Here is a 27,125-nt window from a genome sequence, read left to right on the forward strand (position 1 = left end):
TTCAACACAACTGAGTCAACATTAGTATCAAGAAAGCAATTGTGCTGTCCTTAAAACATTCTTTAGGATATAGTTTCTTATTAGCAAGAATTAGGTTTGCATGAGGAGACTTATTTATATTCATATTTTCATTTTCCATTTCATTTTGTTCAAAGAGCAACTTTCAACTATATTTACTCCAAATCATGGCTCAGCAAACAATTCAGTGAACCTGGAGACATAAACAGAACCATAATCTGAGAACAGAAACAAACCTATTTAGATGGATCTGTGTTATATGTGGTCAGTGAATTGTTCAGCTAGCCTGGATGAAATACAAAAATACGTTCATGAGCTGCATTTCAGATGATGTGTGGAAAAGACAATAAGAAGAAAAATGAGGAAACATACAATTGCTCCAAAGGTTTATAGAATATAGACGAAAAATAAAAAGCTGCTAATGTTCCTTATTAGTGATGTCTCTTATTGTTATCAGGTCTTTTTTTTTTTCAAATTGTTGCATCAAATAATAAAGGACAGTTAAATCAATTAATGGTTTAGAACTTGATTCCGCCACCCTTACATTGAATAGTAGTTTACTTGGTGAACAGTCCTAAGAAGTGGGATTATTTGTGTTGTCAGAGACTAACTCAGAGTAAATTTAGTAGAACCTGACTCTTAAATGGTGATTGTCAAGAATCATGTAACTGGGGCATCTGACTTTAGTTATCCAAGGACATTTAGAAACATATTCCAAATTTAAACATTACACAAACATACTGAAATTTCCTTTTAGGCACTGCCTTTCATGTTGTGCAGTTTCCCGTTGCTTTCATCCTTAGTAAAATCTTTTTGGAGCACTGTTAAAATATTTCTTGCAAATAGGAAACAGTCCCTTCTAGGTGTCCACAGTTCACTGCTTCAGTTGTTTGTTGGTGTAGGTTTTCTTAGCTATTGCTTTCTTCATATCACTGTACTTGATTTAAATCACTTGACTGTGATAACAGTAAGGAAAAACACATGAATAGAACCAGCCAGCTTTCCCTGACCTGACTTGACTCTGTGTCTGAACATAGTACGTAAATCTTGAGAGGGGCTCCCTCTTCTGCAGCTGCCACTCTCTATGCTCTGCTTCTGCCACTGCCCACTCCCTTGCTGCCTCCCTGCACATCTAAGCCGGGGCAGGGGTGGGGGGGGGGTAGGTCAGAATCTCTCATTTTGTTACTTAGCTGAGGGACAGACGAGTGGTCTGAAGAGAGATGGGAACCAGCTGTCAGTTTTGAAGCTGAGCCATCTCTCCCTATGCCAGAGTAATGGGGGAGGGGGGGGCAGAGAAGCACTGCACTCACCCCCCAGTGGAACACGTTCTGGCCCCATTCTCAGTCTTCTCTGTACTCTCACAGAACCTTGGGATTGCAAGAGGACATAGATGGCCGGGGTTACTGCTGCTTCATGGTAACTCAACAAGACTTCCACAGGGAAGAGAGGGACTAAGATATGCAAAAGGGTTGGAGTTTATATGTATGAACTCACTCCCTCCTTCTTCAGCTGCTAGTGACCTGAGTGTTGCAGAGCTCCTGAAGGCCCATTTCTGCACTGTCCTAAAAATTCCAAATATCAATCACACTGGTGCAGAGCTCCAATGTGTAGAAATAAGGGTCTCTCAATTACCCTTAGGATTCTGGTCACAATCTTCTTTACATTGAGAAGGCTTGTAGATATCTGTGTGTTCTTGTCCTGATTGGGGGCAGGAGGAAATCTTATTCCAATGGGACCATTTGTGATGCTCCTATCTTTTAATCTTCCTTTTATTATTATGCCATCGGGAAAACACAGCTTGCCAACGCTTTCAAAAGACATACAGATCTATGTCATAACACTACCTCCACCATGCTTAACAGCATGGACCCAATCACCCTTCTTTTAGGATTTTTCCATCCCTTCTCCATATGGAAACTTTTCCTAGAGTGTAGAAAATTTATATTGATATTTCATAAGACAATAAAACTTTGTTCCATAACTTTCACCGTGTCCCACATCACTTGAGTAAATTTTAATTAAATTGCTTTGTACTTAGTGTTAGTTTCAGCAGGCTAGACTCACATTCAATTCCTTTCTCCTTATCACTTTCCTCACAGTTTTTGAACTGATGTTAGCAGTATTTTACTCCTTAAGCAATTTTGCAACTTCTCAGGCTTTACACCCTTCTGATTTCTTCAACTATTTCTATTCTGTTCTTTCACACAATTCTGTAGCTCGGTAAGTCTCATAATTTGCTGGCTTGACAACACTCTTCCTATTTTATAGCATTTTCTATCGTCCACTTAGGTACTCAGAGATGTTGCCTTATTTTTCACAAGATGTATTTTACTTACAAAATGATACTTTTCTACAACAAGGCCAGAAACTAGACAATTTTTATCATGATTACAAGATACTCCTATTCTTCCCCTCAGTTGAAGCAACAACATGTGTGAAAGCACACCAATCCATCTTTTCGCCTTATTGAATAGCTGAGAGGTACCTGTTTAAAATGATTTACTTTCTTTTCTTCTCCCTCTCTCGCTCTCTCTTTTTTTTTTTTTTAATTTTCAGTATGCCTCTATAAACTTCCTGCTGACTAAAATTTGGTGCTCAGTGACATAAATGTTCGCCAGTACAATTGTTATATTTACTAACTGATACTGGTGCCTTGTAATAGCTGACACATACAATGAAAAAAAAAAAGACAGAACAATACAGAACACATTTATCAAGTACAGCAGCAGCAATCCACTGTCTATAAATTTTAGGGCCAAGTATACACAACTGTTAATTATCATTCCACAGGAACAAGAGTGGTGAGTGAAACTAGGACATACTTGATAAAGCTGCATATGTATAGAAGAGCACATAGTAAAATAGAAATACACGTTCAGCTTTATGCAAACAATTTAGCTGCATTTTAAAGACAACAGATCATTTGCATCATATGATCTCGTGTTCTCTGGTGCAGAAACTCCATGTTCCTTTCCAACAATCATTAGCCTTTTCATTCTCTCCTGGTATTTCTACATATCGTTTTATGTAGTCTTTCCTGAGAAAGTTAGCTGGGTTGAATTTTTCTGTGCATGGGGTTTTCTGTATTCTGAATTTGTTCACATTGAAATGATTTCTTACTTTTAAACTTATCTCCTTTGATTGCTTATCATTTATGGTCCCAAGAATGAAGACCCTGATCCAAAGCCCATTGAAGTCAGAGTCTCAGAAAGACTCTGACTAACATCAGTGGCCTTTGAAGAATTGGGTCCATAGAACCCAGTTCTGTTTTCAGTTATGTGAATGCAAATATTTCTGTACTTCCTTCTCTGGCTGGTGTAAGGTCTGAAGGAAGCTGCATCCAGCCCTCAGTCAGAAGCACAGTTCTCATGCTGCAGAACCTTGCGAGTAAGACAGTGAAGCCAGAAGTGGATGGAGATTCCCACTGTTCGCAGAAATGTCCAAGAAAAAGACTTCCAAGCCACGCTGGGATGGGGAAAGCAGACATTCTTACATATGGTTCCTTCTGGAGATATGACGAGTGTCCACAGTAGATCATTAACAAGTGTTTAACCTTAATACACCTTTGATTGTCATTGCTATACTTTTAATAGAACCAACGTTATGGCAGGATAAAATTATTACTATATATATAATCTGAGAAGATTAAACCCTTTTAGTAAATCAAGTTCAGATCACAGTTTAATTTCTTTTAAAACTTTGATGTAACAAATAATTCTGGGCCAAATCATGCAGGTGTTGTGCTCATGAAAACTCTTACTTTCATTGGAGATATGAGCGCATAAGGGCTGCAGAGCTGGGACCTCTATTTGTAAATCAAAGTTTTACTGAATGAATGTACTATACAACAATAAATGATAAAGAATAGGAACAAACCATATTATCTTACTATAACAAGGCACTGACCCTTTAAGGGACCAGCATTGCCATTACCCCCTGTTATGATGTCTCATCTCCCTTAAGGCAAGGCATTCTATGCCTTGTTGTTTTTATGGAGCATGTGACTGATCATGTGGCAGACAGCAATGCCTGCTGGGAGAAGAGACAGGAAACAGAAGGCAGATCTTCAAGAAGAAAAACAATTCTCTCCACTAGGAGACCTGAAGGGAAACAGTATAGCTGTTTGGCCTGTTGTGGTAAGGGCCTGCCGAAGGAGCTTGAGGATAAGTCTAAGCTGCAATAAACCACCCATGGCTAGCCTGTGTCAGCTGACTTGGGCTCATGGGACTCAGGTTGAGGGGCTACAAAAATGCAGTGCAGACATCCAGACTTGAGCTGGAGCCAGGGGTCTGGGACCCTCCCCCTTCTTGTGAGTGTCTGGAACTTGTATGCTAGAATTTTATAGCCCCACAGTTTGAGCTCTCTGAATCTGAGTCAGTTGACATGGGCCAGCTACAGGTGTTTTATTGCAGTGTAGACATATTCCAAGTGGCCAGAAGCTAGTGAGAAGGCCAAGAAATGTCTGAAACAGGTGTAGACCTCTGCAGCTAAGACTGGTAAAAAGGACTATTCACAGACCTTAGTGGCAGGCAGAACAGGTAAAATAGCCAAGTCGAAGGTCTGTTGTGATCCCTGTTTTTCTCTGTAACATGGGGTAAAACACCTGAGGCCAGACATGGATGGGAGATGGAATCCTATGCAAGTATTGGAATATAACTTGCATATTAGTAAACTGGAAGTGTAAAGGGCAAATTTTATTTTGGGACTCCGGTTGTGTTGTGTGTGATTACTCCAGAGGTGCAGAGTGAGGGGAAACTAGAGCTGGCTGGGCATATGGTGAGGGAGCAGGTAAGATGATCTTTTAACATTTTCGCTTCCAGAATAATATGAAAGTATGCTAGTAATATTTTGTGTATTATTATTGTGTATTTCACCTTAAGAAGTCATCTGAGACAACCCAATGCAAAAACCTTTGATATTTCCTAAACAAAACAGCAACAAAAAGTCATAAGAATAAAATTAAGGTTGTAAATATTTATCTATTAACTTAAAAATATTATTAAAACTATCTATTGTAGAAAAAAAACAAATGCATTTATATAAATGTATATAAAATATACTCATGTCTCTTTATATAGATGTTCTAGAAAAATATAGAATATAAAATTTCTTATTATTAATTATCAAGTTTGTTAGAGCAGTGTGTAATAACCAACCAAGAATGAGGCCTCATTGTACAAACACAGAGTTCTAGATGGTCCCTCCTCTGAAGTGTTTACGAGCTAAATGATAAATTCACAGTATTACAAATTCCACTTGCAAAAATAAAATCAACTGCCCCACACAGCCAGTATTTTACCTTTACCAGCCCTGAGACCCAATCCATGACCACCATCCACACTTCTCCCCAAACTCCTGAAAAAAAAAATTGAGCTTTGCAACATGTCAAAAGTTTAACAGATCAAGGTTTGACTGGAGCCAGTTCCTAAATTGAGGGAACTTAAAGGGGAAGGTCCAGTTTGAGCATAACTGGCAATTTCAGCTGTGACAAAACAGTACAGGGTCAGGAAAGATGGGCTCTTAGGAAGCAAAATCCCCAACTGCTAGGGTGACCAGATGTCCCGATTTTATAGGGACAGTCCCAATATTTGGGGCTTTTTTCTTATAAAGACTTATATTACCCCCCACTCCTTGTCCCGATTTTTCACACTTGCTGTCTGGTCACCCTACCCTACTACAGATGGCCTTATTCAAACCTAATACCTTGAACTGTGAAATAGTCACCACAAGGAAGCCAAGAGGAGCCAGTACAATTCATGGACCACTTGTGTTAGCCCAATTAATGCAGAATTCAATTGCGTTCTTGTTATCTTACACTTCCAGGAGACCTCAAGATGTTGCCTCACATAAGGGCTTGATCGAAAGCCCATTGAAGTCAATGGCTATCTTTCCATTAGCACCACTGGGCTTTGGATCAGGCTCAGAGAGATCATTGCAGTAATGCCTAACCCTGAGGTGACAGAAGCATGAATCACTGTAGCAAATTCGGCATCTGACAAAAATAATTACACTTGCCCCCCTTACCAAATTAATTTGGAATGATGCACTGCTTGTTGTAGGTGCCGTCCAGCTCTCCATTAGTAGATAGGGATCAAGCAAGACTCCTAAACCGAGAATTTATGCCACAGATAAGATTTGCATACCTTCCAGCAAGGCTGTTGAAATTATACTGCCAGTGCTGCGGATGTCCCTTCTTCCCTGCCTCCAGTCTAATAATACCTGTCCCTCATCCGGATTAAGTGTGATCTGTCATGTAGCCCTCATCCAAGCTGTAATTTATTCCAGTATTTTAGTAACTGCACAAAGATACCTGCTGTATTGCTCATACCAGAAAGGAGTGACAGCACTAAAGGAGTTAATGCATGAACTGATAGATGGCCATTGTCATGTCAACAACATCTTGTAATCAATGGTATCAGAGGCTGCTGACAGATCTAATAAAATCAGCCTGGATGCAATCTACTTCAAAGAGATCATGGACCAGTGATAACAACCATTCCTTGTCCCATAGCTGGATCTGAAACCAGAATGACTGGAGTCAAGGAAATCCATAACCCCCAAATACTACAAGATGTGCTATTCACATATTATTACTGTATATGAAGATGTATAATTTAAATGCTATCTTCCACAGTTTTACACGTCATCAGTGTAGCGCAAGTAGAGTAGGGGCATTAGGGGACGAGAGCTGAGGAAGTGTTGTTCTAGGTCAGCCATAAAAATGTTGGCATACTGTGGGGCCATGCGGGTACCCATAGCAGTGCCGCTGATTTAAAGGTAAACATTGTCCCCAGATGTGAAATAGTTATGGGTGAGGAAAAAGTCACAAAATCACAAAGTTCAGCTACCAGGTTTGCCATGACCTTATCTTCATCATCTGGACCCATGGAAAAGAAGCCCTTGAGGAATTCCACCATGATTTCAACAATTTCCATCCCACCATCAACCTCAACCTGGACCAGTCCACACAAGAGATCCACTTCCTGGACACTATGGTGCTAATAAGTGATGGTCACATAAACACCATCCTATACTGGAAACTTACTGACTGCTATTCCTACCTCCATGCCTCCAGCTTTCATCCAGACCACACCACACAATCCATTGTCTATAGCCAAGCTCTACGATACAACCGCATTTGCTCCAACCCCTCAGACAGAGACAAACACCTACAAGATCTCTATCAAGCATTCTTACAACTACAATACTCACCCGCTGACGTGAAGAAACAGATTGACAGAACCAGAAGAGTACCCAGAAGTCACCTACTACAGGACAGGCCCAACAAAGAAAATAACAGAATGCCACTACCCATCACCTTCAGCCCCCAACCTAAACCTCTCCAACGCATCATCAAGGATCTACAACCTATCCTGAAAGATGACCCATCACTCTCACAGATCTCGGGAGACAGGCCAGTCCTTGCTTACAGACAGCCCCCCAACCTGAAGCAAATACTCACCAGCAACCACACACCACACAACAGAACTACTAACCCAGGAACCTATCCTTGCATCAAAGCCCGTTGCCAACTGTGTCCACATATCTATTCAGGGGACACCATCATAGGGCCTAATCACATCAGCCACACTATCAGAGGCTCATTCACCTGCACATCTACCAATGTGATATATGCCATCATGTGCCAGCAATGCCCCTCTGCCATGTACATTGGTCAAACTGGACAGTCTCTACGTAAAAGAATAAATGGACACAAATCAGATGTCAAGAATTATAACATTCATAAACCAGTCGGAGAACACTTCAATCTCTCTGGTCACTCGATTACAGACCTAAAAGTTGCAATTCTTCAACAAAAAAACTTCAGAAACAGACTCCAAGGAGAAACTGCTGAATTGGAATTAATTTGCAAACTGGATACAATTAACTTAGGCTTGAATAGAGACTAGGAATGGATGGGTCATTACACAAAGTAAAAGTATTTCCCCATGTTTATTCCCACCCTCTACTCCCCACTGTTCCTCAGATGTTCTTGTCAACTGCTGGAAATGGCCCACCTTGATTATCATTACAAAAGGTTCCCCTCCCCTCCCCCACTCTCCAGCTGGTAATAGCTCACCTTAAGTGATCACTCTCATTACAGTGTGTATGGTAACACCTGTTGTTTCATGTTCTCTATGTATATAAATCTCCCCGCTGTATTTTCCACTGAATGCATCCGATGAAGTGAGCTGTAGCTCATGAAAGCTTATGCTCAAATAAATTTGTTAGTCTCTAAGGTGCCACAAGTCCTCCTTTTCTTTTTACGGATACAGACTAACACGGCTGCTACTCTGAAACCAGTATTTGAGAAGTGTATTTTATTTGAGAAAGGAAATTATTTTCCCTTCAAGGGGGAAAACAGTCCCAATGATTATCATGAAAATTTACTCGACCTGGCAGATAAAATTATATATATATATAATTTAAGTAGATGTGCAACCAGTATAAAGCTTGTATTACACATCTGTTCTGAGAAATGTAGCCTCTGGGAGTGGAAAATGAGATTATTTATTCATTACAAAAAATCAGTGAATTCTGAAGACAAGAAACTTTAAAACTCATATTATTATTTCTTTTCATTTTATACAGCCCTTTCAGATATGTAAAATCATTGTATTTTCTTTCTCATATTCTAATGCTCAAAACCTAACCAGTCACATGGACTTTGTTTCACTTAATGCTCTTGAATTGTAATGAACAAACACTGTATGACTTACAGCAAATAGTTACATGTAATAACTCTACCCAGATGTACAGACACTCTTTTCTCAACCTGTATATTAAATAATTTTAAAATTAACTTTAATATTTTTTTAAACACAGCATGTAACCCACAGTACCATTCAGTCATGAGGTAATGAAGATGAGTATACCTTTAGAACGCCTTTCCTCTCACCTCAACAACAACACTACAGATCCCTCTCTCATCCTTCCATCGAATGTATCAAGTCTTTACCCATTCTCAGTCCATCTGTTGTGTGGCAGAACACAAAGATTTCTGCCCTATAGCACTACTGCTAACTGTAGAGCCAGGCTGCTGGCTTTTTACCAGTTATTCCTGTGCCCCCAGACTGAGCTCCTGATGTGAACTAGCTCCCTCTATCTAGTCCCAGTACAAGAGTGTGGTTGGGAACAGATAACAAAATGGGTCATATATTTGGAGCTCAAGACAGAAGAATGAGAGAAGGTTATATGCTACGGAAAGGTGACAAGAGAAGAAGGGAGATGTAGTGAGACTCTTAAGAGATGGAAGAGTTTTGCCTGACCTAATCTTCCATCAGACAAAACTGTTATTTCAGGTCTGGATAGGGAGCCTACAATCATTTCTTCCCAACCTCCCACCCCCAGCCCAATCATTAGGAACTAGTCACTTTTGTAAGTGTTACATCAAAAATCTCCCACAGTATCTATCCAAGGCCCCCATGAGGCACCCATTACTACAGCATTTGAACACCTCACAATGTCTCTGTGAGGTAGGGAAGTGCTATTATCACCATTTTACACATGGAGAACTGATGCATGGGGAGACAAAGTTCTGGAACAGCCTTCCAAGGGAAGCAGTGGGGGCAAAAGACCTATCTGGCTTCAAGATTAAACTCGATAAGTTTATGGAGGAGAAGGTATGATGGGATAACAAGATTTTGGCAATTAATTGGTCTTTAACTATTCATGGTAAATAGGCCCAATGGCCTGTGATGGAATGTTAGATGGGGTGGGATTTGAGTTACTACAGAGAATTCTTTCCTGGGTATCTGGCTGGTGAATCTTGCCCACATGCTCAGGGTTCAGCTGATCGCCATGTTTGGGGTCGGGAAGGAATTTTCCTCCAGGGCAGACTGGAAAATTCCCTGGGGGTGTTTCGCCTTCCTCTGCAGCATGGGGCACGTGTCACTTGCTGGAGGATTCTCTGCATCTTCAAGTCTTTAAACCATGATTTGAGGACTTCAATAGCTCAGACATTGGTGAGAGGTTTATTGCAGGAGTAGGTGGGTGAGATTCGGTGGCCTGCATTGTGCAGGAGGTCAGACTAGATTATCATAATGGTCCCTTCTGACCTTAATATCTATGAATCTATAAAAGTGACTTTGGTCACACAAGATACCTATAACAGTGTAGAGAATTGAACCCAGTTCTCCCACGTCCCCGACCTAACACCCTAACCACTGGAACAACTGTCCTTGATGGTTTTCAGACTGGAACATTCCTGCTTGCACCTCAACTAAAAAACCACTTGCAACAATGCACTTTTAGCACACCTATCTTTTCTTTTTTGGAAGTCACAATGTGCTACAAGCTGCAAGATTACAAATTAGGTGACTATTTCACAAGCTCCCAGTGATTTTTTTTTCTTTTGAGACCTTACAATGATTTTTGCTCAACAGTCTATACAATTCTATATTTTTTTATGATGTTGCAGGATTGACACGTTCTTAAAGACACAAAACCCCAAATAGGGGAACCACTTCCTTAATCAGCTAGCCCAGGATTGCCCAAGAAAAAATGTTCTATCATAGCTACTTCACAATTCCATGACAACATGTAAAACTTTTAAATTCACAATTTTAAGCCAAATAAATATCTGCATGGCACAAAGATATACACATTTCCATCACTGTTCAGTGTATTGAAGAATTCAAGACAAATTAATTTATTTTATCAAGTCCCACACCTTCACTGAAACGGCTGCTTAAAATTGTGATACCTTTCAATTTGGCTAAAACTCTGCATATAGTAGCAGGAATAAACAAAACAACATGTATACAATCCCAATGTATTTTCACCTGTTTTTTTTTTAATTTTTGGAGAACTGTGTACTATAATGCACAGCTGTCTCCACTTTTATCCATGATCCATGGTTGATTTATTAAATTTGCCCAATCTCCAAAATAGGCACATATTCTTAAACCATGCAGTTAATTTGAAAGGCAATAAAAGTAATGAATTTCACTTCTCTGGATTTTGCTTTTCCCATCTTGTTATCAGACTCCTAAATGTGCATCTTTAATTAACACTAATAGACTAATGAAATGATGTCCCTTTCATGAGGCATAGTTGTGCTGCTCCAGGAGCAGCCTAAGAAGCAGATTGTGACGTAGAGTGTCTATGTCACAATCTGCTTTCCATTTCCTTCCTTCATCCAGGGGAGTACATACCCTGTGCCCATCCACTGCCTGGTGCAGCATACATATCTCTGCTGAAGGGGGTTGAGATGAGAGTGAGGTGAGACTCCACCCATTCTTGACCCCCACACAGGAGAAGGCAGGGATGTAGCAGTCCCCACATGTGGGAATGATGGAGGATGCAGTAATCCCTTAGAAGTTGCTATCCCCCTTCATCCAGCTATCCACAGCATGGGTACCTAGCAGAAGGGAGTAAGGGGTTGATTTGCGCTCTCTTACTCTCCTGGGCAGGTATACAAAATGTGCCATAATCTAGCCAGTAGGATGACATTCACCTTTGAATTTTATGTTCAGGGACATCAAAGGCAGTAAGAAGAGGTCCTTTAAATACATTAGGAGCAAGAGAAAATTTAAGGAAAAAGTGTAGGTCCTCTACTTAGTGAGGAAGGAGCGCTAAATACTGACATTAAGAAAACTGAGGTGTTTAATGCTGATTTTGCTTCCATCTTTACTAAAAAGACTAATGGTAACCACTGGTCAATACAATTAATATTAATAACAAGAGGGAAGCAACAGAAGTCAAAAATCAGCAAAGAACAGGTTAAACAATATTTTGATAAGTTAGATATATTCAAAGTCAGCAAGGCCTAAAGAAATTCATGCTAGGCAATTTACAGAATTAGCCAAAGCAATCTGGAAACTGTAAGCAATTACCTTTGACAACTCCTGGAGGATGGGTGAGTTCCAGAAGACAGGAAGGGGGCAAAAATAGTACCTATCTCAGGGATCGGCAACCTTTGGCACGTGGCCTGCAAGGGTAAACGCCCTGGCAGGCTGGTTTGTTTACCTGCCACATCCGCAGGTTCAGCTGATCGCAGCTCCCACTGGCCACAATTCACCATCCCAGGCCAATGGGGGCTTTAGGAAGCGGCATGGGCTGAGGAATATGGTGGCTGCTGCTTCCTGCAGCCCTCATTGGCCTGGAGTGGTGAACTGCAGCCAGTGGGAGCTGCGATGGGCCGAACATGCTGATGGGCTGTGTGCCAAAGGTTGCTGATCGCTGACCTATCTTAAAAACATGGGAAGGGAGAGGACCCAGGCAATTATACATCAGTCAGCCTAATTTAGATATGAGGAAAGATACTGGAACCAATTATTGAATGTGTAAGCACCTGGAGGAAAATAGGGTTATAAGGAATAGCCAGCATGGATTTGTCAAGAACAAATCATGCCAAATAAACCTAATTTCCTTCTTTGGCTTCTTATACTGTCCTCGTTGATGTGGAGAAACAGGAGACTTCCCATATCTTGATTTTAGTAAGGCTTTTGATAGTCCCATATGACATTCTCAGAAGCAAAGTATGGAACTGTGGTCTAGATGAAATTATTATAAGGTGGCTACACAACTTTTTGAAAGACTGTATTCAGAAACTAATTATCAACGACTTGTTGTCAAACTGGGAGAACTGGTATAAAGAGAACTGTGATCAATTGTTCTCTATGTCCAGTGAAGGTAGGAGAAGTAGTAACGGGCTCAATCTGCAGCAAGGGAGATTTAGATTAGATATTAGGAAAAACTTTCTAACTATAAGAGTAGTTAAACTCTACAATAGGCTTCCAAAGGAGGTTGTAGAATCCCCATCTTTGGGTATGGTTTAGGGTTATTTGATCCTGCCACAGTGCTCGGGGGCTGGACTTGACTTCTCATCATCCCTTGCAGCCCTACATTTCTATGATTCTATGATTATGGAAATGGCCAGCAGAAAGCCTCTGTGGCACTTAAAACCTCAAAATACAATTTCAATGGCCCTTAAGTGACAGACAGACCTTGCACTAACCCTTTGCACAGGGATGAATTTCATTCTTAACATTTCTTCTACACCCCCACTGCATGGCAATGCTGCTATACAAGGTGGTGGTTTACATAGTTATACTAGGCTCCCATTTCTTACTGCTGCCAGTTGGGAGAAAGAAAGGGGGAGGAGATAAGAACTGAGAAAATGTTGGTTCATATAATTATGTTGGGAATTGTAATGGAGGAAGGGTTAGACTATTCATTCCATTTTCTCCAGTTTTGTCACTACCCCACGCAGCAGTAAGAAAATCTTGGTAATTCCATGTCACTTAATCACTTTGAAAAGTATTTGCTTGCACAATATTACACCTACCAGAAAGTATGTTGTTTTATACTACAAAATGCTGCTGAAGTTTATCTAAGCATAAATATTCGATGTGTACTTTACAGTTTATAAACAAAGTGGAAATGTAAAATAGATGCAATACTGCTGTGGAAGGCAAAATCTGCAGCTGCACCATGCTTTCCATTTATCATTTATTCATATCCAATATTGCATTACATGACCCTCTTTCTTAACAAGGGTAATTCATATGAATCAAATCAGGAAGTCTATCATAAATGATCAGCATGTACATTGTGAATTTCTAAATATCAGGAGCTTGCTTTAGATTATATAGTGAAACAGACTTTAAAACAGGTCTAAATGTACATTAGCAAAAGTGTAGTGGGAAAATATGAGAAACACAAGTGGTAATAGCATACCAGATATAGCGAAATTTGTTTTGAATAGTCATACTTTGCTTAGTCAAACATATTTGCTACACATATATTTCTTATGAAAAAAGAACTCTTTTATTTGTTTCTAGAGGCTTTCAAATATTTGTATCCCTATTCTTAAAGAGCAGCACAATATAAATCAGAAAGAATGGCATACATTTTGCAATGTGCTTTCTCTCCTCTATTGAAGGCAATAAGACACAAAATTACAAGCTACAGAAGAACAAGAACATCAAGAATTGGCAGTGGTTATATCTGCATAACACTGAGTTACTTTTAGGTATGCACTCAGGCTGTGAAATGGATTCTCTGGGTTTTCTTTACTTCCTGAGTCATTTTATTCACCTTTGATAGTCAGAAGTGTACACACGTTCATCCACTTGAGGATTAGATTCTATATAAAAACTTCCTGAAATATTCAGACTTAGCTTTCCCTTTACTTAGATGTCTTCTGTATAAATGTACCAACTGGCCTTAAATGACCCTAATCTACCATGTAGAGATTTGTTTTCATGTGAGACAAGTCTGTCCCTAGGAGTTTGCACTGTAGTTTATTTTAAAATATTTATTTGCAAATCAGAAACAAAATCAACCTTTCTATGCCATATAAGACATCTATGTTATGAAGATGAACATGGATGCAGACAAAGAATAGGTTATAGGCAGAGTTACATGGACTTATTTGCATATGTGCATGCATGCGGACACATACACATAAAAGAACTAATGAATTTGAAGGTTTTGCTTATTTGGAAAGAAGGTTGAAAAAGGAAGTTTCTAACACACACACACACACACACATCCCTCCCTTTTGGTAATTATTTTCAGGTTTTTTGGTGCTTCGTGTATTCTGTACCGTTATGTGGTTGCTTTTATCCATAGAACTTCAATTTATGAGAGTGGAGATTATAGTTGTGATTTCTATTCTTAAAGTTGTACATAAAAGACATAATGGTGACACCACCACTGGCTGCTAATAGTACAAAACTATGTAGGAAACTCAAATGCTCAGACAACGAACTGACAATAATACCGCTAAGCCTAGTATTATGGGTCTACCATTTCAAAACTGATCAGTGATTTGGGGAGACTTGATGCCCAATTTCAGACACTTAAGTGGTCCCAATGTTCAGAAAGGACTATGTACTCACCCTCTGCAAGCCTTTAAAACCTCCTCAAGTTGGACACTCAAATCAGTGGTACTCCAAACTCCTAATCAGTTTTGAAAATGTATAAGATCTGACCAATATGCTTCCCATACCCAAACTCAGTTAAACACTCTGGCACCAGAGTCATACCAGCACATTTTAATTTTAAATGGAATATTTTATGGGTGACTGCCTTCTATTTTCTCAATTTCATTTTTGATTATTACCCTTTACTATACAGTTATAACTGAGTAAAAACATTTAACTACCCATTAAAAAATCCCCCCCCAGATGGATCAAACCCAATCTGACACTAAGCACACCAGTATTTACACCCCACATGCTGTTGCAATAATCTTTGTATAACATATGCATTGTGAGGTATCATCTGAAAACTAATAACACATTGATCATTAATATTCTTGTGTGATGTATGTGTGTGGTGTGAATTGAGAGTTAGGACATATGCTGGAATGATTACTAAAGTGTGTTTAAACCAGGCATTCAGGAAGGTTGGTAAACAGTTCTGCCCCAGACAAAGGAATGTGTTTTCCCCATCTTGGAGTTACTTCCAAAGTACTTTAAAAGACAATGAAAATGTATTTACATGTCATGTAAACACACCCATCAAGTTAACAGGTGGAAGCAAACCTCATACTAACTAGTGTGGGAGAAGACAGCATGGTGTGTGCACCCAGAAGGAGAGAAGAATCTTTTTTCAAGAGTTTACTGGTCTACTGGCTGAACCTCAAGTGATAAGTACCCGAATCATACGATTGTATACAATATTACTGTATTAACAAATGTATAGAGTGAAGTCTTTTAATTACACACTAGTGACTGATATCACTGTGAAATGTATGTATTAGCACTGTATAAGGAATTATTGATACTCACTGATATTAGACTCCACAGCTTGCCCCAGACTTAAGGGAATGTCGCAGCTATCTACCTGTCTCCTATGTAAATTAAGCATGGTGGAATCAGAAACAATGGACACCCCATTTACATAGACATCATACAGGAGGTTGGGAAGCCCACAGGAATGGAAGAACAGCATGGGAGCATCCTTCCTCTTGAAATAAAATCACTGAACTTTGGAAGATATAAGAAAAGACAGAAGGCATCTTTGGTATCCATCAGACAGACGCAAGAGGCTAGAGATCTTGTAAGATGAAAAAGATGGCCCTTAAACTAACGGTGTGTGGGGGGGTGTTCAAGTATCTGGAGATGAATATGAGTAAGAATCCGACTTAGGTAAAGATTTTTCACCAAAGGTTGCAAGGGAAGCCAGCACCCTGAACTTTTGTGGAATGTCCTGACTGATCTAAGCTGGGAAGAAGAATGACTGGTGAGAGAAACTATCTTGAACAAAGCCTGTAGCTTGCTAGATTAAGTTTTAGACATTTAGAAGTGTATTTTGTGTTTTTACTTGCAACTCTTTCTTTCTTCATTCGTTATACTTGAACTTACATAATCCTGTGTATATTTTGTTAATAAATGTATTTCAGTTTTACCATAAACGAACTCAGTGCTGTGTTTAAAGGGAAGGGTGTACTTACCCCCCCAGTTTACAGGAACAACAAACCTTATTATCTCTCTGAGCTGTCCAGGAGAGGGCTGGGCAGTTAAGAGAACACAGTTTGGGGAAAATTTAGGACTGGGAATTTGCTGGGATTATTTATTCATTGTAACCAAGGTGGTGGAAGCCAGAGTGTGACTGGTGTGTTGCTGACAGATTGCTGGGTTCAGTCTAATGGACCAGGGCTGCAGCTATACACAGTCACTTCAGGATGTGACCTGCACGCTGGTATGCTGCTTGTGAGGGAGCCAGGTGAGGAACTACAGCCACAAAGCACGGTGAGGGTTACAAGGCAGGCAGTGACCTAACCCCTCACTGGTCTGAATTGTCCCCCAAAGACCATGGCACCCATGACATCCTTAAATATCATGCCATTAAGGAAACTTCTCTCTTTCCAGCAGACCTACAATGGAGGGGCAGGAAGGTCCCAAAATACTAGTTATAGTGTCATAATTAAAGTGCACATTTAGTAGGAGTTCATCTTGTAACATGCGTAATAAATAAATGAGATCCTTCCAGTGACTGTGTGGTGAGTTCCAGTGATGCTCCTAAGCAATGTTCCATAGTCTTTAAAAAGCCATCACTGCTCCCTGTCTCTCTTGTCCTCAGTTTAAGTGCAGCAGGGGTTATCAATGACTAGCATGACATCAATGCCATACACTTCCAGCAGGTCCATTAGGAAGCTTCGGTCACCTTGTGGGTCCAGGCCCATGCCCCGGGCATGGTCAGCTGTCAAGGTCTTGTCCTGGCTGGCAGACACCTCCATCAGTGTCTGAAATATCCAATTGTTCTGCTCCATGAAAAACAAGATAAAGAGGTCCTCTTCACAGGAGCTGCAGTCCTCCTCCACCTCCTGAGAGTACATCAACATCTGCCTCTGGTCATTGAGCCACCGGTATTTTTCCTTGTCGGCACTGTTAATCTTCAGGAGCGGCTGCAGGTGCTCATTGTGCGTCTTCACATTCTGGTTATCCACATAGACATCGTAGAGATCTCGCTTCTCCTCAAAGATCTTTTCCGTCATGCAGGCCACATAAGACACTTCAGTCTCCAGCATTTCTATGTCTGCCACATTCACATAGAAAAAAGGCTTAGACTCTGGAACGGTGCCCCCAATGCCAGGCAGCGAGACATTGGCTAGGCAGCAACAGCAGTACACTCTATAGCAGACAACTCCTACTGGCAGTGGTGAAAATATCAAAATGCGCTTGCATAGCAGAGAGAACTTCCAGAGGATGAGGATCTGCTCTCCAAAGAACTTAATGAACTGAGACATACAGCCTGCGGGGTGTGTGATCTTCATCTCTGGATACATGTATCTGTGGATGGAGGGCAGCCAGTGAACGGGTGGCTGAGAGCTGGAGGTACCCTTGCCAGCAGGGAGAACCCCCTTCTTGTCATCATAGAACACCTCTAGGTGGGAGCAATGCCCTGGCATCACCAGCTGGTGTCGGACCAAGGTGTACGAGCAGGGTGTACGAAGGGGAGAGAATCCCCAAAGACTTCATGCGGGCGCCAACCTCTAATTTGCTCTCCACGGGCATGTTTTCAAAGCAGGCCAGGCCGAAGCAAAGCCCTTTCCGGAAATAAATGAAATCCAACTGGACTTTGTGCAACCCACTTGCCATGGATTTGAACTCAACACCTTCTAAGTCAATGTCTTGGGGCAAACACCATTCCACCATGTTACCGGAGCAGGGATCGAAGGTGACCACGAACACCGCCACGATCTGGTCCGCCTCCGCCTCCGGCCCCCACGGCAGCTCCCTGGGGCCACCCCACGCCGCGCTGCCCCCTGGGGCCAGACTCCAGCCACCCCACTCTGGCTCGGGCTGCGGCAGGGAGACCGTGGGGCCCTCGGCCCAGAAGAGCAGCGGCGCCTCGTCTGCCGGGTCCACCATGGCCTCGGCCGGCCGACTGCGCCGCGGAGAGCCAAGCGGGTGGGCGGGCGGGCGGGGAGGGGCGGACAGCTGCAGAGCAGGGGGCGGGGCTCAGCCCTCTCGGGCGCGGGGCTTCCGGGCTGTGTTTCTTGACTTTAGCAAAGCTTTTGACACGGTCTCCCACAGTATTCTTGTCAGCAAGTTAAAGAAGTATGGGCTGGATGAATGCACTATAAGGTGGGTAGAAAGTTGGCTAGATTGTCAGGCTCAATGGGTAGTGATTAATGGCTCCATGTCTAGTTGGCAGCCGGTGTCAAGTGGAGTGCCCCAGGGGTCGGTCCTGGGGCCGGTTTTGTTCAATATCTTCATAAATGATCTGGAGGATGGTGTGGATTGCACTCTCAGCAAATTTGTGGATGATACTAAACTGGGAGGAGTGGTAGATACGCTGGAGGGCAGGGATAGGATACAGAGGGACCTAGACAAATTGGAGGATTGGGCCAAAAGAAATCTGATGTGGTTCAATAAGGATAAGTGCAGGGTCCTGCACTTAGGACGGAAGAAACCAATGCACAGCTACAGACTAGGGACCAAATGGCTAGGCAGCAGTTCTGTGGAAAAGGACCTAAGTGTGACAGTGGACGAGAAGCTGGATATGAGTCAGCAGTGTGCCCTTGTTGCCAAGAAGGCCAATGGCATTTTGGGATGTCTAAGTAGGGGCATAGCGAGCAGATCGAGGGACGTGATCGTTCCCCTCTATTCGACATTGGTGAGGCCTCATCTGGAGTACTGCGTCCAGTTTTGGGCCCCACACTACAAGAAGGATGTGGATAAATTGGAGAGAGTCCAGCAAAGGGCAACAAAAATGATTAGGGGTCTGGAACACATGACTTATGAGGAGAGGCTGAGGGAACTGGGATTGTTTAGTCTGCAGAAGAGAAGAATGAGGGGGGATTTGATAGCTGCTTTCAACTACCTGAGAGGTGGTTCCAGAGAGGATGGTTCTAGACTATTCTCAGTGGTAGAAGAGGACAGGACAAGGAGTAATGGTCTCAAGTTGCAGTGGGGGAGGTTTAGATTGGATATTAGGAAAAACTTTTTCACTAGAAGGGTGGTGAAACACTGGAATGTGTTACCTAGGGAGGTGGTAGAATCTCCTTCCTTAGAGGTTTTTAAGGTCAGGCTTGACAAAGCCCTGGCTGGGATGATTTAATTGGGGATTGGTCCTGCTTTGAGCAGGGGGGTTGGACTAGATGACCTCCTGAGGTCCCTTCCAACCCTGATATTCTATGATTCTATGATAATAGTAAGTTAAAATCAAAGTAACCGTTTTAGTATTAGGATAACAAACCAATTCTGCTTCTACTATATATCCTTAATCAAGTATGAACATTTTCCTCCCACAACGCAAGTTTATAGTTATAACTTGTGGAACTTTTTATGGTTTTCACTGAAATAACTCACATATGAGGCAGGTAATTTCACTGTTTAAGCATTCATCGATAGCTGGCAGGTGCTTTGGCAAGTAGACCAGAGTGGCCAAAATGATTAGTGGTAATATCACAGGCTCACTGCCTGTACATGCCATGGCTTTGTGATCCCAGGAATTAGTGCTACCATGAAGACTGATACTTTCTAAAATGCCCATTTAATTAATTTAAAGTAAAATATCTATCTGGGATTTTAAAAATAAAAGGTCTGATTTTCCATTACCATGCATCTTGTGCAGCCATTTACAAAATGCCACCATAGTGATTTGTTAGTATTTGACACACAGTTCTGCCTCATTTTGAATTGGCGTAAATGATGGCCCGTTGGGAGAGTCAAGTCATAAAAGCTAGACTCTAAACCCAGACGTGTATTTTGTGTAGCTTGGAGTATCATTTAAAACGTAAACACAAAAAACACCACCATGATAACTTCTGATCCCTTTAAGTTCCCACAGTGTGTTCATAATATTCTGCAACTGGATACACAGTTCTCACTAAAGGAAAAAAAAAACAAAACTAAACTAATCTAAAACAGGGTTGTCTTGGGACAGACATCTGGCTATATCAGAGTAACCAAGCTTTCATAGATTTTGGATTGTTCTAAGTGGCTTGCACTGTACCAGGCATTTGTTTACAACTTTTGCTCATTGGAATGGGCTCCTGAGTTACACATCTCTTGCCATGAATGTCCTGGCCAGAGATCAGTTGCACAGCCTTTTTTTCAACATGGTTCAGAAATGAAGAAATGGGTAAGACAGAACATATAATCTAAGAAGCAATGGGCAATAACTATCAACAATCAGACATTGGATTACCTCACTATGAAAATGCCATGATAATACAAAGATTAGATTTCAGCACAAGAAAGGACACCTTATTATAATGTGTTTTTCATATAGAGATGTGGATAAGACCTCCATGAAAGATCACATAACATAAATCTATGAAGTCTCTTGAGGGTACATGTGTTTGAATTATGAGGCATCTGTCAAATAAGTCTAAGCATTTGTTTGGAGACAGCAAAGTGAAGCTGAGTAGTTTTATCCTGAATCTTGAACTGCACACAAAAATTACTACAATTTTACCACAGGTACACTTGGAATACCATATATTATGAAAAGTAAAACAGAATAACATCATAATAAATTGATAGACCACCTTTTATCCTGAAGGATCCCAAAGAGATTTACAAATTATATGCATTCTCTCTCTCTGATACAGCCACCTCCAGGGAGGAAAGGCAACACCCACATGTATAACTTCAGGGGTTCAGCCATCTCATCAGTCATACAAACACAACTCCCATTCACTTTAATAGGATTTGCAAGTAAGGGAGGATCACCCCAGGCATGGCACATAGAATAACAGTGGACAAATATTTGGGTAAAGGCAAACCCTTAGTCTATTAAAATGTGTATAGGAAAGTTTAATAAATGTGCCCAGACCAGACATGGCCTTTATTTTTAAAATCTCATGAGAAACTGTTCTCACAATAAAGAGGATGGAATTCAAGGTACCAATTTAGGAAGGATGCAAGAGAAATTGACCCTACTGGCATTTGAACTTGGGAATGTAGATATTTCAAGCCTGAGATGCATGGCCTCAAGAGCCTAAAGAAGGACTGATATTATTTTAAATGCATTCTCGAGATAGATAATAAAGTTAGCTTATACTTATACTTGTACTTATAACTTGAGAACTATTTGGGAGCAATCTGTAAAAAGCTACATATTTATAAGAGCAATATAACTTTTCCCTTACATATTGTTCCTAAAGAAAACATGGTTGAAACCTAATTATTAAGTGTTACATTCCTCTGTGTGTGTCTTTCTGTCTCTGTTTAAAATCACCCTATTGCACCACTTGTAGCCCATATACTGATAAAAAATCCTTTTGTAATAATGAAACATGGAACTAAGCATTTTTATGAAAATAAATGTATTATTCCTCCTTCTATTTTACATTATAATGAAGCACTGGAAGAAAATCATAGAAATTAGGAGAACATACCCTTCTTACAGACAGTGCTGTTCAGTATTGACCCAAAGAATATATTAAAATGAATGAAATTTAGTTATGAATGATAATATGTTAATCTGCATTCCCCTTGGGAAAGTGTATATATAGCAATCTATCCTAGCAGAACATGAATAGTATGGTTTACATTTCATAACTAGGGCAGCACCAAGTTCATTGAGGCTTGATCCTCCTCTGCCTTGTACATTGTGCAGTCATTTATACTTGTGCAAAATGTGTGGGAAGGGATTGTGAAACACTACCTATGAGGGCCTGGTTTACCTTTACTTTGCACCTAATGCTGTCATTTGCATCAGAGGTCAAAAGAGTGTAAACCTCTATCATTCTGCTTTCATAGCATTTAATACCAAGTTTTCACAGATCTAAACGCCTGCAGAATGTGAAAGGCAATAGAAAATCATGCCTTGACTTTTTGACTTTTACCTTCTTATAAATAGTAAGGAAAGTTTGCAGACACGTGATACACATAGACAATGGCATGTAGCCAATCTGCAATTGCTAGCAGCAAATATCTCCAATAGCTGATAATGATACACTAGATGGGAAGGGCTTTGAGTTACTACAGAGAAGTCTTTCCCAGGTGTCTGGCTGGTAGATCTTGCCCACATGCTCAGGGTCCAACTGATTGCCATATTTGAGGTCAGGAAGGAACTTCCCCCAGTTCAGGCTGGCAGAGATCCTGGGTTTTTTTCACCTTCCTCTACAGCATGGAGCATGGGCCACTTGCAGGTTTAAACTAGTATAAAGGTGGATTCGCTAGAACTTGAAGTTTTTAAATCATGATTTATGGACTTCAGTAACTCAGCCAGAGGTTAGGCATCTATTACAAGCATGGGTGGGTCACGATGGTCCATTCTGATTTTATAGTCTATGAGTCTATTCTTCATTGAGGAGTAGGCAAGATAGCAGGGTGAAGGCTTAAAAGAAAACTGGTTATGAATTATCTAAACACACAAAATAAACAGCCTCAAGGTTTATTACAGTTGAAGACTTTTTTCTCATTCAAAAAGACAAAAATGGGGGAAAGCATTTTCATTGGGGTGGGGGGAAGAAGCAGCAGCAGCAGTTGTAGGCTGACAAATGCAAGAGAAACTGCAACCAATCTCAAAGATATTTTTTTGAAAACGTTCTAAACAATTGAAAATAGCAATTTAATATGGAAGTGCTATCTCAGTGTTAACTACAATGACATTGAAAATGGGATAAAAAGTAACAAAGGGGAGTTTAGAAAGACTTTTAGAAAACATGCTGAAGCAGTCTGAAAGTAAGAGAATTGAAGGAATGAGGTGAAGGCCCGTATCTTTATACTGGGTCCTGCAATGTTAGTGATCACCTGTCACAGAAGATCAAAAAGAATATTTTATGGTAGTTTTGGCTTGGTGAACTTCTCTGTCTCTGTAATGAAGAGATAGTCAATAGAGGGATTTTTGTTTTGTGACTACATTACATCATTAAGAACAGCCAAAACAAAACTGAAATGAAATACACTTGCAATATCTGCATTGTTTTACAATTAAAATAAATCAGGCACATTTTATTGCTTTGTCAGACAGTGTAGTGTAGGATTACCAATCTGTGTATGCTGTGGGCTGTTAAAAATGAACATTTTTCTCCAGTGGTATCAGAGATATTGCAGTAGTTTCCTATATTTACAATAGTTTCAAGGAGTGTACTGTAGCAGTAAAATATTTTACAAATCTTTACTAAAGTCCTCAGTGTACTAGCAGAAACAATGATTTACTATATCATCCTCTGTTAACTATGGATACATGATGAATTTTTTACTCTAATCAACTGCACACTCAACTCTCCCTCATATGGTCAGACATTCAATTTTTCATCTATTTACAAAGCACAGAGGCTCTCTGAAGTTCAAAAATTATTCTTCAGGTTTTGGAGAGGGGGGCTCTGAACTGTTACTACTAGCAGAAGTAGTCACAAATATTACCGACTTCTGAGTTATCAGAGGATAATCTGATTTTTTCCCCACCTCTCAGTGTTGCAGTGTGGGGCAGAGTCGCACAGTGGAATGGAGTGTAAAGTAAGAGACTCAAGGGAAGTGGAGCTGGATAGTTGAAAGGAAATAGAGTGTGACACTAAGGGAAAGAGAGGGGAAATTGTGTAGAAAAGGGAATAAAAAAACGAATACAGCGGGGAAAAAGGGGACAGCAAGAAAAAAATGGGGACATTATGAGGTTTAGTGTCCCATATTACCATTCATTCTGAGGGGCTGTGTACCACATTGCACCAGTTGAGTGGTATGGCTATGCAGATCCAAGGAATTTCACAGTCTTGTTCACAGAGGGGCTGATCACAAACAGCAAGTACTTGTGCTCACTCTTAGTTTTCACAATGAATTAATGTACACTTCAAAGAGATATTGTACTAAAGCAATCCCAGCAATCAATAAGCCTTGTTCCCCTAACTCAAAACACATGAATCAACTATAAAGTATAATGCCCCCAAAAAATCTTTCAAAATCAAACAGTGGAAAACATGGCAAATAGACAACTCCAGGAAGTACTGATAACAGGATAGGTCAATGCAATTCCTTTTTTATGTAATCAGTTCATCTCTGTACACTCCCAACATTAAAAACAAAGACTAAAATTCAAAGAAAGTCTTCTGGGGAGATGTCTTAACATACTGCAATACACAGTTAATGCTAAAGCATTCTCTTCTTTAGCCTATCTCTCAGCTTAAATTAAGCATCTTGCTAATGTCACACCCAGATGCTAACTGTATTGTCTTTGGTAACAGGGTCCAGATTACATTTCCCTATATCACAATTTTCCACATAGCAATGCAACTTAATTTTTTTCATCACTGAGTGTTTAGTGTGTTGTAATTATCAGTGGAGGCTCCTAGTCTCAGTTCATTGCACCACCCTTATTTGAAAACAAAAGGAAAAATGGAATGGGGAGAGGAGGAAGACCACCCACACATGCCATCTGGAGGAAATGGATTGTCTTAATACATCTTGTTTTCCCTAGACCTGCAAAACTTCTGAGTTCTGAGGCTAACTACTACTGCTACTGCTATTATGTTGTGGTAAAATGCACTAAAACCAAGACACTATCCAACTTCCACAAAACACTGATGCAATATAGAGTGTTCAAATGAAAACAAATAAATAAATAAAAACAACACTACTACCAAACGCCTAAGGTCGACTCTCCCTCTTATTTTCTCTTCTCTACTAAAACTTAGGAATGAAGAACAGATGGAGAACAGGAAATAAAATAGAAGTATCACACTACATATGCAACAGCAGAAGCAACAGATTTCCCATTGACATTTCAGACTTTGGATTCCAAACTGAACTAATGAAGCTCACAGGTGTGGTTCTGATACAATATGCATCTAATTGTTCAGCTACTTTTTTAAACTTCTTAAGTCAGGAAACCAGGCTGCAAATCTGGCAAGATCACAGTCTCATCATGAAAGTTGCAATCAGGCCAGAAATGTAGTACTTCCAATCTTTTCTCTTGTGGTATTTCCACTGAAAATTATGAACAGCAAAATCTTGCAGAATTGGAAGGATGGGAATAACTAGAGCTCTGGGATATACTTTTTTTCATTTTATTTTTTTTAAATTCATTTTATTTCATTATATCCATTAAAATATTTTATTTTTATTAGATTTACATTAATAAAATACCTGAAATCGCCATATATAAATCCCCACATCCAGCCCTGCTATCCACTTTCTGCCCCACATCCAGCCCTGTTCGCCTTCCCCGCACAGGGTTCCCCGAGAGGGAGCTGCCATGACAGCCTGGACCAGGCAGCAGTGCATGGATCATGCACCCTTGCTCCAGTGGTGGCACCAGCTCCTCCCATCCCCTCACCCTCAGTTCCCTACCGAGCCAGGCTTCTGGAGGGCCATTTTAGCATCACCAGCCCTTGAATACTACTGCCAGCGACAGGGACCAACAACTCCACAGCCAGCTCCATGTGGCTCTGCTCCCCGCCAACAAGGAGAATAGCCTGGCCTGAAATGGTGCCCCCATTGCTATCCTGTGTGCCAGGTCAGAATGTCATTCACTCGTATTTGACATCAAATTGGGGGGAGTGGTGTTGCAGCCTGGCACCCAGTGTTGGAACTCAGGGGTGCCATTCCAAGCCAGGCTCTTCTCTTTGTCAGCGGTGAGGCAGGGAGCAGAAGAGCATGGAGCCACTGCTGAGAGACTGGTTCCTGCTGCTGGCAGCATCATCCAAGGGCAGGTGGTGCTAGAAACTGTGGCAACTACAAAAGGTGAATTTTCACTTTATACACTGGTTTGTTTTATTTCATGCTATTTCATATCTGTGATAAAGACAGAGCTCTAGAATAACCAGTCCTATCTGAATCTTTAAAAATGGTGGAGTTGGTTCAGGTTTTGAGTGAAGGCTTAGGTCAGCTCCTATTTAGAGATCTGTAGTTTAACGCTAGAGCTCACACTGACTTACTGCATCACCTTGTCAGGAATTAAGGTGGGAAAATAATTTTGGGGCAGCAGCGAGACCAACAGCAGCTGGGAGAAAAATAACTATTTTTAAAAGTAATCTTTAAATACCTAGTTAGACTCAATTGACTACACTGAAATACTCAGCAGTTAAAAAAAGTCCAGCACAGGTCTAGGCACCACTTAAGACCCATTCAGGTCTTAGATAGTTGTGAACATTTGCACAATACACCTGGTTTTAAGATCACCATTGAAAAATTCATTACATTTTCTGCAGTAGATGTCTTATTTTTTTCAATACTGCTCATAATTTTTGTAGTTTACAATCAAACTGTTAGAGCTGGATGGGAACTGGATCTTTTTATTTCACAGGGAATTCTGCAATTTACAAAAAAAAGAGGTCTAAATTGACTGTAAAACAAAATTCTAAAAACACATTATATATGTTTATATATTGGGCTGATCAAAACATTTCACTTAGATAAAGTTGAAATGTTTTGTTCCAATTTTCCTTTTATATTTTAGATTATATAACATAAAGCTTTGAAACAAATATAAATTCAAAATGGAAAATTTAAATTTCTGATTCTGAAAAGGTCAAAATGGAACATTTCAATGACATGAGAACACCTTTTTCCAGTTTTTTTTTTAACAAGCATTCATCAATATTGAAATATTTCTGCAAATATGTCTACCACAGACAAATTGGCATGTTCCAACAGAAAAATATGCCATCAGAAAATTTCCAAACCAGGTCTGAAAATTTTAATTTTAAGATATTCCCTTTTGAAAAAGGTGAATATATATATATATATATTTTACAA

At 40.4% G+C, this 27,125-nt stretch overlaps 2 protein-coding genes across 5 annotated transcripts in view; both read right to left on the bottom strand.

The window, feature by feature from the left end:
• Positions 1-27,125, bottom strand: part of NCAM2 (neural cell adhesion molecule 2) — a 557,227-nt gene that overhangs the window by 96,621 nt on the left and 433,481 nt on the right. The window lies entirely within an intron of this gene.
• LOC140894808 (DENN domain-containing protein 11-like) lies at positions 16,978-18,347 on the bottom strand. Its single transcript, XM_073303442.1, is given in 2 exon segments — positions 16,978-17,903; positions 17,905-18,347. Coding segments are annotated over 2 exon segments (1,290 nt in total). The 3' UTR covers positions 16,978-17,056.

This window comes from Lepidochelys kempii, chromosome 1 (genome assembly GCF_965140265.1).
Source record: "Lepidochelys kempii isolate rLepKem1 chromosome 1, rLepKem1.hap2, whole genome shotgun sequence".
Classification (NCBI taxonomy): domain Eukaryota; kingdom Metazoa; phylum Chordata; order Testudines; family Cheloniidae; genus Lepidochelys; species Lepidochelys kempii.